The following is a 12,059-nucleotide window of genomic DNA, read 5'->3' as shown; positions in this document are numbered from 1 at the left end:
CTTACAAAACTCCAATCACATACACACTTTCTAAAACCTTATCTGGAACATGGTATCCCACCTAATGAACTTACCATTAAAATTGACACCTCAGGCTGTCACCCACCCTACAACAAGAACCTTCACCTTTTCCAATTCCATCAGACCCTCACCCTCACCAATTTGATGTTTCATAATCATACAACCCAAGCTCAAATCATACTTGACAGCCTATACTCCTTTCACAAAATATTTTTACTCTGTGACACCAACTAACTGGCTGCTTATCACTGCAATAGAAACTCTTGCCCTCTTACAGTTGGAACAGCATTCACAGCACTGTCTGAGGAAGCTGTCCCAGTTACTCCCGGCTTATGCCCACATGGGCTAACTATAGCCAAGTAAAAGCCTACCACTCTGACCAGAACCACATTAACCCTCTATAGCTCCCTGAGCTCCCAGACCATGCTTAATTTTTTTAAGGGCACAAAAACAACTAGGGTCATACGCGCCAATTTCAAAACTGTGAAACATGAAGACAAAGAGAGCAGTTAAAAATGACTACACGTCAATCCCAATTGATGGAAGAGAAGACAACTAAAAAATGGGACGCAGAGAAAGGTCTATAAAACACACCCATAGAGAAATGGACGTCCAGAACTAAAAATTAAATGGCCTTCGCCGTATTGCTACAATGAATAAAAAGTAAAACATGGTCGACAGCCCACGAGTCATTTGCTAAAACAGTCAATAACTCAGACAGCAAACCCAAGAGGGAAAGTAAGCGGTTAAAAAATGGGCATTCCACCAGGAAATGGTGGACAGTCAAAAGTTGGGTGCAATGTGCACAAAGTGGTGTGGGAGTGCTACTTAACAAATGACAAAAGCTAAAAAGGCAGTGCCCAATATGCAACTTAGTCAAAATGACCTCCTTGCAGTGGAAGGGCCGAGAGAAGGTCATCCAAGCCGCTGGTAGTGGCCTAATAACCTGGAGATTATTCCCATGAAGGGAGGACCAGCAGCGAGGCCAGAGTGCACCACCCCCTGACAAATGGCAACACAGAGATCATCATAGAGAATATAAGAACTAGTGGGCTGAGGCACGAGGACTGCAGCCTTGGCAGCAGTGTCAGCAGCCTCATTTTCCATCAAGAGTGAGAAGGTGACAGTTTTCCTGGACCTGTTGCACTGAGGGATGGGCAGTGTACAGTGCACATAGGCCTTGAAGGGCACTGAGAGATGTTGATGATGATGATGATGATGATGATGATGATGATGATGATGTTTGGTTTGTGGGGCGCTCAACTGCGCGGTTATCAGCGTCCGTACAAATTCCCAACCTTCGCTCAGTCCAAACTCGCTACTTTCAGGAATGATGATGAAATGATGAGGACAACACAAACACCCAGTCATCTTGAGCTGCTGAGAGAGTCTGACCAGATGATACAATTGAAAAGCCTGTGTTGCTGGATGTACTCTGTGGCCTGATACAGGGCGAAGAGCTCTACTGTAAATACTGAGCAATGTGCTGGAAGCCAATACTGAAAAAACATCGGCTCCAGTGACGAAGGCACACCTGACACCAAGGTCAGTCTGAGACCCATCAGTGTACACAAAGATACAGTCGTGAAGTTTCATGCGAAGTTCGTGAAACTGAAGCTGAAATTGAGGCTGGAGTAGTGTCTTTAGGAAGCAAATGATGGCCAAGATGAACAAGGGCCACAGCAAAAAGCCAAGGTGATGAGGGGTTCACACCCACTGGGAAAGTTGCAGGTGGCTTGAAGTTAAGCTGCCAGGGCAAGAGTTGAAAGCGAACTCCAAGGGGTAACAGAGAAGAGGGACATGCTCCATACTGGTGATCAAAGGTGTCATTGAAGAAGGAGGCATAGGACGGGTGTCCATGGATGCCAAACAAATAGCATGCATACATGCTAAGAAGAAAGTGACAATGGTAAGACAGCAGTAGTTCAGCAGCTTCTGCATACTGACTCTAAACCGGGCTAATGTAAAAGGCAGCAGTGGCCAAATGCATGCCACGATGGACGTGCAGATGCATCAACAAAGCACTCGTAGTCTAGTTTCAAATGGAAAGGGGACTGGTACAAACAGAGGGTGGTTCAATCTGCACCCCAGGAAGTACCATTGAGGACATATAGGACACTGAGAGACTGCGTGCAGCGGACTGCCATGTAAGACATGTGGGAGGACCAAGAGTGTTTCCTATCAAACATGAGCCCCAGGAATTTTGTAGTTCCGACTAATGGAAGAGCAAGAGGCCTAAGATGTAAAGATGGTGGAAGAAACCAATTGTGCCACCAGAAATTCATACAAATGGTTTTGCCAGTGGAAAAACGAAATCCATTGTCGATGCTCCGTGAATAAATATGATTGGGACATCACTGGAGACACTGCTCAATGACACTGATCTATGGAGAACTGCAATAGATGGCAAAATCATCAACAAAACAGGAGCTGGAGATGCCTGGCAGAAGAGGAGCCATTATAGGGTTAATAGCGATAGCAAAGAGGACAACGCTCAGGAAGGAACCCTAAGGCACACCGTTTTCCTGGATAAAGGTGTCTAACAAGGCAGAACCCACATGAACCTTGAAAACTCGGGTCTGTTAAAAACTCCTCAAGGAAACAGGGCAGGCGGCCACGGAAGCCCCATGTGTAGAGAGTACGGAGGACACCAGTCCTCCAGCAGGTGTTGTAGGCTTTCTCCAAATCGAAAAACATGGCCACAATCTGGGATTTCCACAGAAAACCATTCAGGACATGGATGCACAAAGCAATGAAATGGCCAATTACAGAACGGTGAACTCGAAATCCACACTGTGCAGTGTTTAGCAAATTGCGAGACGCGAGCCACCATACCAGCAGGGCATGAATCATACATTCCGTAACCTTGGAAACAGCTGGTGAGAGAGATGTGGCAGTAGCAAGAAGGGGGTTGTTTGTCCCTACTGGGCTTAAGTATAGGTATGACAGTGGCTTCACACCAGCGTCTGGGAAACATGCGCTCTTCCCTGATGCTGTTGTATGCATTAAGTAGAAAGTGTTTGACTGCTAGAGGGAGGTGCTGCAACATCTTGTTGTGAACAGCGTCTGGCCCTGGGGCAGAGGATCGTGATGAAGTAAGAGCATGATCTTGCTCCCTCATAGTAAAGGCGGCATTGTAGCAGTCACGATTCTGGGAAGAGAAGGGTATCGCCTGAGCCGCCTCCACTTACTTCTGATGGAGGAAGGCAGGGTCATAGTGGGAAGAGCGGAGCAAGTTGTTGGAGATAGCAACAGGGTCCATGATGACATCATCTGCTACTGTCAGGCAGGAAATTGGGGAATGAATCTTGCTCCCAGAGAGCCATCAGAGGTTGGCTCACAAAACAGAGGAGGGAGTGGAACTGTTAAAAGAACTAGTGAATGATATCCAGCTAGCTTTTTAGCTATCCCGAAGAATGTGACTACACTGCGTTTGCATCTGTTTATAATGAATGCAGTTTACCATCGCAGAATGACAGTTAAAAACATGGAGAGCACGTCTCTACACATGAATTGCATAGCAGCATGGCTCAGTCCAATAAGGGCCTGGGACACAGCATGGTAAAGAGGAAGTGCAAGGAATGGAACTTTCTGCAGCAGTAAGGATAACATTTGTAAGATAATCCATCTGGTCATCACAACTAGGGAAATCTTGTTTGTAGAAGGTCACCAGGGAGGAGTAAAGCCACCAGTCAGCCTTAATAAGCTGCCATTGGGTGTGCACGCAAGTGGGATAGGAGTCAGCAAATGGATAGCATATAGGAAATAGTCACTCGAGGAGATGTCAGAAAGAACAGACCACTCAAGACAATGGGCAAGCTGGGCAGTGCAGAAGGATAGGTCCAAATGGGAATAGGTGTGCAAGTAGTTGGAAAGGAATGTGGGCACTCCTGTGTTAAGGCAGAAGAGGTTAAGTTGATTAAGAAGGTCAGCCAAGACAACATCTCTCTGACAGGTTCTGGGAGAACCCCAAAGGGGATGGTGTGCAATAAAGTCAATCGGCAGCAGAAATAGGTGAGATAGCTGTCCAATAAGCTGGAGGAAGTCTGCCCTGGTGACATCAAATGATGGAGGGGTATAAAAGGTACAAAGGGAAAAGGTCAGATGAAGAAGGAAAAGGTGAAAGGCAACAGCTTGAAGACGGGTAGTCAGGGAGATGGGTTGACTATGAACGTCATCCCATATGAGCAGCATGACTCCCTCATGGAATGGAATGAGGACCTCAGGAGGAAGGTCAGAACGTACCAGGAAGAAATGCAAAACCTCAAAGCAGTCAGGAGGATGCAATTTTGCTTCCTGAAGGCAGAATACAAGGGGATGCTGCAATTCTAAAACCAGCCATAAATCCTCTTTGTTGCATCGAAGGCCACACACATTCCATTGGAGGAGAGTCATGATGAGAAAAAAATGAAGGGTGTCACCTTGACGGCTGCTGCGTGCCAGCCTGTGAAGACTCACCATTACAGGACAGAGAGGCAGGATGACCCTGCTCCAAGAGGTCCACAGACGCACTGGCTTTCTTGTGCTGTCAGCCTGCAGAGCCCAATGCAGAAAAACGGTTGGTGGTGCACACCAGTGACATGGAGGCCAGCCGGGCAAAGGTATCATGTGGCGACACCATCGAAAAGGAACTTCAAGTTGGCAAATTAGAAGACCGTTTGCCTTTGTTAAACTTCTTTGAGCCCTTTCAGTTTGAAAGGAAGCCTCAGGTGCTGGTTGGCTGCACGGACGTAGGCAGTCTTCACGAGAGTACTCCTTCTGCCCTTTCCGGCCTGCTGGTTGTGGAGCTGATGATTTCACCCCTTGAGGCGAGAGTTTGATGGCTTCTTGCACTGCTGGATGAGGGAATGGCAATGCTACCTTGCACTGGCTGATTTCACAACCTCAGAGCTGAATTTGAGGTCACGTGTGTGTGTGGCCATGTGCTTCATGGAGCGAGATGTAGCAAGAACATTACTATAAATGCCAGAAGGTAGAACACATGGTTTGCGACTAGCCAATACCTTGCGAGCGACCGGGTAAGGAACTTTTTCTTTTACCCAGATCTCCTGAACAGCCCCCTCATCGGGACAATCTCGAGAGGTGGCGGCATGGTCACCATTGCAGTTGATGCAGCGAGAAGGAGGTGGACAATTGCCCTGGTATGCGTCCCTACCACAGGGTACACATTTGACCAGGTATTGACAAGACATTTGAGTGTGGTTGAAACAATGACACTGGTAGCAGTGCATCGGGTTCAGAATGTACAGTCAGACTGTGATAACTTCATAGCGTGCTTTGATCTTGGACGGAAGCAGCACTCTATCAAAGATGGGAAAAAGAGTGCATATGGGCACTAAGGAGGCATCTATCTTTTCCCTCACCAGATGGATGGCAATGACACCTAATCAAAGGTATGTTAGGATTTTGGCCTAGGTCAGGCCATTGAGAAGTCTAGTGTAAATAACACCACAGGAAGAATTCACAGTTCTATGGACAATGCAGATCATTCCAAAAAACCTGCAGACATGTTCCCCAAGGAATGATGAAAAGAATAGCAACAGGATAGACATGCAGCATGGAAGGGACAAGATGTGGCAAAGGCAGGAGTCCCGTGATAGTCAAGCTCAAGCCTGCCAAAGAGTGGCATGCCCCCTGGGGGGCTGACAATGTCTTGTTGACTTAATCTCCCTTCCACATCCCCTAAAACTTCTCCACCTTCCATGAAAGACACTACTTCTGAATACCCATCTCATAACACTTTAGTCAATATTTCTGCCAAAACTCTGACCCCTGAGGAAGTCTCAATACTTTCTTAAGTCCCAAACCTAATTACAGCCGTGCTGGACATGTAAGGGACCTTCTTTCCTTTACTTGATCTTTGCAGTGGGAACATTTCTACAGCACATCCTCTACTGACAACAGATAACCAAAACCCCCATACGTAATGCTGTTTACAACAGTACCAACCTTACTCCAACCATGATCCTCCTCCACTTCCAACCTGGCCTCACCTTCATTTCCTAAATCCCATCCAGTTGTGCCCAATATAACTCCAATAGAACACAATGTTCTCGTAACCTGAAAAACAATCCAGACCTAATCAACCTTCCCACAAACAAAGGCTCCACCACAGTGGTCGTGAATCATAGTGACTGTGTGACTGAGGGCCTCTGCCACCTTTCTGATGTCTCTGCTTACAAACCACACAACCATGATTCCATCCCAGATATCTAACATGACCTCAAGTAGCTTCTCAAGGCCTTAACTCCATCATGTAACCTGACACCTGAATCTATCTCCCTCCTCACATCAGCAACTCCTGCACTACTACCTTTTACCTACTCCCACAAACCCTGTTCCACAGGTCTCCATACTGATCATCCCATTGTAGCTATAGGTACAATGCACCCAAAGAATGAACTTCTGCCTTTGTTGACCAATATCTCCAAACTCCTTTCTTGGCCAACTATGTATGTGACATCCTTTAACACAAACACCCGCATGCCCATGGCCTTATGGCCATGGATTACTACCTTTCTCATCACTCTCCTGATATGAATCCCACCACCTCTACTTATCCTTCAATCCGACCACAACCTGATGCACAATTATTTCTCTTTTGAAGGCTGATTCTTGTAGTAAATCTGTGGTACTGCCAGGTGTACTCACATAGCACCATCCTATGCCAAGTTATTTACGGGTCATTGGGAGGAACCTTCATATCCATTTAACACCTAAAACCTCTCGCATGGTTCAGATTCATTGGTGACATTTTCATTGTCTGGATTCACAGCAAGGACAATCTTTGCTCTTTCTTCCATAACTCCAATACCTGTTCCTAGTCCTTCTCAACTCATCGAGCCACCTTCCTAAATGTCTCTCTCTAATTCTCAGATGACTCAGTAAATGCATTTGTCTATATCAAGTGCACCAACCACCACCAGTAACTCCACTTTGACAGCTGTCAACCATTCCATGTGGAAAATTCTCTTCCTTACAGCCTTGCCATCCTTGGGCACTGCATCTACAGTTGTCAAAATATAGCCTCAACAGAACCTTTACTGGCACACAATATCCTATATAGTTCATACATAAACAATTCTCCTGTGCCATTTGTGCCTGTGAGACCAGTAAACCTATGAAACTGAAACAGACCTGAACCAGCACTCCGCTGACCACCCAGTATCAGCCTGGCCTTGTAAAGCTAAACAATATCCTCCATGATGGTTTCAATTACTTTTCATCGTGCCCTGATATGATGGATATTCTATCCAAAATCCTACCAAAATTCCACTAAAATACTCTTCCACTGCTCATGCAACCTACAGAAAATCCTTGTCCATACATACCACATTCCTACTCTCAATCCTGCACCCTATGGGTCGTTTCCCTGCAGGTGGTCCAGGCGCAAGACCTGTGCACTCACCCACCCCCTCCTACCATAGCCCAGTCACTGGCACTTCCTAGCCACAAAAAATAGGCATGGCCACGTGTAAAATATCTGAACTACACAGATGGGAATTGTCTCTCAAATGCATTCTGTTCTCTAACAATCCCTCTGGGCTAAACCTTCACTAACCTGTTCCCCCTGCTTCACCTTGCCTTTTCCCTTCTCTCTCCCGTCTACAACAGTCCTCCATCCAGATCATGCATTGCCTTCTACCACCACTCTTCCTCATTGCCCCCTCCCCTCCCATGTTGGCAATCTCTCTCTCTCTCTCTCTCTCTCTCTCTCTCTCTCTCTCTCTCTCTCTCTCTCTCTCTCACTCACTCTCTCTCTCTCTCTATCCCTCCCTCCCTCCCCCCTATCTTCTATCTTTCTCCTTTGTCATCTTCACCTTTATTTCCTTTTTCCCCTCATATTTTTTCACTCTTCAGTCACCCCCCCCCCCCCCCCTCCTTGATAAACCTCTTTTTGTTGTACCCTCTGCACTCTTTTTGTCTTGATGTGTGACCGCAAAGTCATCTGTACAACGACTTTCAACTTTCCTGCTACTCCCTCCTTGTGTTCTTTCCTACCCCTCTCACATACATCACCTCAGGCAAGTGCTTTCGATAACTGAGGATCAATAATTAGACTTGTTATGGCCACACGAATATGTGTTTGGGTGTCCATGGTTCTGTATATGAATATCTATACCATTGCTAGAAAAAGAGCTAACGCACAAAAGTTAGTGTGACTGATGCTGTTATGTGTCACTGTGCTCCATTCATTCATTCATCTGCTTCAGATGACTGGCTGCCATTCTCTTACTTTATGTGTTGCTCAATCCAGGATTTTCCATTATTGTTTCACTAAGATGTTATTTTTCTAAAGACAGAAACTGGACACATTTAGTTCTTGGAATAAACAGTGAATAAAAACTAAGAAGCTACAGTCTATGATAAAGAGTTCTGGCAGAGGAAAAATTGCAGAGTTTTCACAGTACACTAATGGATCACTGTATATTACCACAACTGTCAGCCAGGATTCACCAGTCTGAAGTCATAAATATGCTGTGTGCACATGTATGGTCCCCCTCCGATTCCCTTCATGCGGCAATGACTTCATGCAGAAATGATGTCATGTTGAATCGCAGCAGCCTTGTGTGCCAAAAACAGCCTCATTCTATCAGGTGGGTAGTCTTCATGTAATTTCTGATTGGCATATATCTGCACATAAACAATATTTGCAGTTTAATCTTTCACTGCAATAAACACACAATTCTCTCGCACTTGTGATTGCGACTGTCAAGACCAGTACCTCTTTTTCTTACTAATGAACCATGTATAATATCACACGTAAGACCATTTAAAATATCCCTGACTGATTCAGTCTGCTGGAATACAATTCCAGCCTGGATATTTAGTCTTGTTCGGTCATGTTATTTTTGTAAATTTAATTATGTAAAAAGGTGCTTGAAAAGTACAGAATTAACATGTTTTAAGACTGTGTTTACCAAAATCTGCAAGACTGATTTGGAAATATTGTTCCCACAAAATTACATTTATGGTATGGATGGAGTGAATCTTTAGACTGGTTGTGATATAAGATCATATGTCTCAAGTAGAAGAGAATCACCTATGTATGACAAAGGGCATGACTGTGTTCCTCTACCTCAGTGACCAATTTCCCCTAACTTTGAATGGTGCAGGTGCACCATGTGCCTTGCTCCCTCATTAATACACTCAAATAGAATGCATTAGAGAAGAGAATGAAATTTCACTGTCATATAACTACAGGCCTTTCCTGCGTGAAATATTTTATAACACTGTGGTACGAAGGAGGAACTAAGGTCTCTTTTCATGCATACTCCACACGTTGTTGGTCTTTTCTTTACTGTACTTCGCAAAAGTATGGGAACTTTCCCTGTCATAAGATTAGCAACTTTTGGTGTAGGGGTGGAACTCTAGTAGATGACACATGTTATGGAGAGAATATGGCCAACTGTTCTCCCAAAACTAATCATAAATTCAGTCTGCTACTTTTGTTACCATGTGTTTTGTACACAAGATATATTCTGAAGCATGCAATGTCCAACAAATGAGGAAAAATCTTGTAACAAATTTTTTTCAGTTTGCTCGTGGCCATTTGTTCAGTTTTCAACTGGCAATTGCTCCTATCTACACATTCCATATTCTTGTTGTAATCCATGACAACACTCAGCTTTTGAACTATGCAGTTCTTGGCTTTTACTTCTTGCAATGTATTGTCACAAACTGTACTGACTATCACAACATCTTTTGTCCTGTCATTTCATGAACTTCTGCTTGTTCTCTCCATTGTTACATATTCACCCTTCTTCAGTTTTTCATTTTCCATGGAGTCTGGGAACTTCTCTGTTTTGCCACATTGTGCCAACAGTGGCAGCGTCCTTAATCGTTAACTTATCAACTAAATCTGGACTACTGTACCAATAGTAAAGGTAAATACAATAACCCTTTACTAGCAAAGCATGAGTAGGTTATAAAATAATTTGAGAAATTTATTTTCTCTTCACAAAAATGACTGTCATGCTTTATGTCTATACAGTATAAACCAACAAGTCCCAAACATTTTGTTTTGTACAAAGAGTCAGCTACAAAACACTGAAAACAATTTATCACATCATTCTTTATTAGTGCCAAACGTATACCACTCTTACAGTAAACAAAAAGCACTGGCAAGCTGAACTAACATTAACATGTACAAATGCATCTTTTGGTGTCTGCTGCAGTGCTGCATTTTTATCAGATGATTCTGAACCTATGTCAATTTTATATTTTTACCATCTGTGTCTTACCAACTATTAGAGCTGTCATCACTTTCTTGACGGGAGATGCGTGCTCATGATACCAACATTATAAGTGGCTGTGAATATATTATTTTAACTGACAAGAGATACCATCTAGTGTAATACACGTCTATCCGTAGCATTAAACCTGTCAGCCCGAAAGTAGTCATTCCCATTGGCTACACACCAAAGAATGCTGTGGATGGATATATCCATTGAACTGAGGATGAGCAGGCCACCTTTCCAATTAAAGGGTTAAATCTTTTAGCACAGTTGTTATCAGTGCATGCACTAATGAAAAGTTGCAGTTTTTGTTAATGTGCACCATTTTACTTTCACAATAGTCAATTTCTCTCCCATAAATTATCTTCCTGGCACAAATTTTTCTCCAACTCCACAAATTACGTTTCTCTGTATTATACTACTTTCTGATGTTGGTTGCAACTGTCACATCTACCTTCTTATTTCGTTTACTTGTCATGTACCTCGTCTTCAACCCACATGTAATAATCAGTTGTCTTGAATTATCATATTACCTGCTCAGAAGCAGATTTTTTGTTTCTTGATCACTGTTCCATCTAATATCTCATCTCTTTCTTGTTGTAGCAAAAGGTCAACAGGACATTTGAGAACCTATACACCAGTTTTACAAATTTTACATAAATTTTACTGAAAGCCATTGGCATTACATATAACACTTGATACATCACTCAAAAAATATTTAAAAATAACAAATGTTTCCCAAACAGAGGTATGCTGAACATGTTAAAATAAACAAACATTCTCTATGGATAAAAACTGGTCTGCTTTTTCTAGACATCCAGTTTAATCTGTAAACTAAGTTACACAAAATGTTAATGATAAAGAAAAGTGTTTTGTACACTATTTGTGAATGCAATGTGACAGTTGAAATATAGTATTTATTGAAAATATAATGTGTGTGCATTTTATGGATTGTGTATATTCTGTTGTTATCAGATAAATGGCATTAAAATTCTGAGTGAATGGAAGTAATATACGAGCAGGAAAAATAAGTTTTCACCTGTTCCACATCTGCAGTATCAGGTTCAGAGACATCTTCAAATTTCTCTTCTTTCACTTCCACATCATCAGTTCCCTGCAACATGAAATACTTCAACCTAAGAAACAGTAGTACCAAGTTTGCCTTGTGAACTGTTTGTGAAATCTGTCAGGCGAACAAACAATCAAGAATTGCTACAGTCAGTCCAGAAACCAGTAAAATATGAAAAATAATAACCATTATTATGTTTATTTTAATTATACCATCATCAAATAAACAATCAGTAGTGTGATATGCACAAATACTTTAACACAATGATGGAGTTCAGCTATATGCTGGGTGGTTATAATTAAATTGACAGTGTTCCTAATGTTGCAATGTGGGCTGTATACATGCCAGGAGCTGAAATATTGTAAGTATGTTCATTAATAATGTGCTTGCAGAGTATACTGTGGGTGGGGTGAGGTGGGGGGAGGGGGGGGGGGGCAAAAAAGTCCCATTTTCTGCCATCAGGTGAAAATATGGCACTGTCAGCAGCCAGAATGTGGTTTGTGCAAAATGAATGGGGAGGAACAATCAAACACATGATAACCGTGTTTCTGGAACGTTTATTAGAAAATGGTCACAAGTTACAACCTTTGTTCAAGATAGTCTACTGACTTAGCAACATGCCGCATTGTAACATGGCATGGTCGACAGTTGCTCACAGCATATTCGGTGTAATCACAGTGATATATCACTGTATGCTATCCTGCATATCAGGAAGAGTCTGGATACATCAC

The 12,059-nt window shown here is 43.1% G+C and overlaps 1 protein-coding gene across 2 annotated transcripts in view; it reads right to left on the bottom strand.

Moving 5' to 3' along the window:
• LOC124545443 (zinc finger protein 726-like) overlaps positions 1–12,059 on the bottom strand; it is a 167,109-nt gene that overhangs the window by 63,047 nt on the left and 92,003 nt on the right. Inside the window, exons 2-3 of one of the 2 annotated variants that reach the window (XM_047124366.1) lie at positions 11,299–11,373; positions 8,456–8,655 (exon numbers count right to left, since the gene is read on the bottom strand). Coding sequence is in view for 1 of the 2 variants with exons in the window: in XM_047124365.1 (XP_046980321.1) it covers positions 11,299–11,373 (75 nt within the window). In the remaining variant the exon portion in view is untranslated. The remainder of the gene's footprint in view (positions 1–8,455; positions 8,656–11,298; positions 11,374–12,059) is intronic. The other variant, XM_047124365.1, reaches the window with a different exon arrangement.

The sequence above is a fragment of the Schistocerca americana genome, chromosome 8 (assembly GCF_021461395.2).
Source record: "Schistocerca americana isolate TAMUIC-IGC-003095 chromosome 8, iqSchAmer2.1, whole genome shotgun sequence".
Lineage (NCBI taxonomy): Eukaryota > Metazoa > Arthropoda > Insecta > Orthoptera > Acrididae > Schistocerca > Schistocerca americana.
The sequence above is the reverse complement of the archived record's forward strand: the minus strand, read 5'-3'. Positions and strand labels throughout refer to the sequence as shown.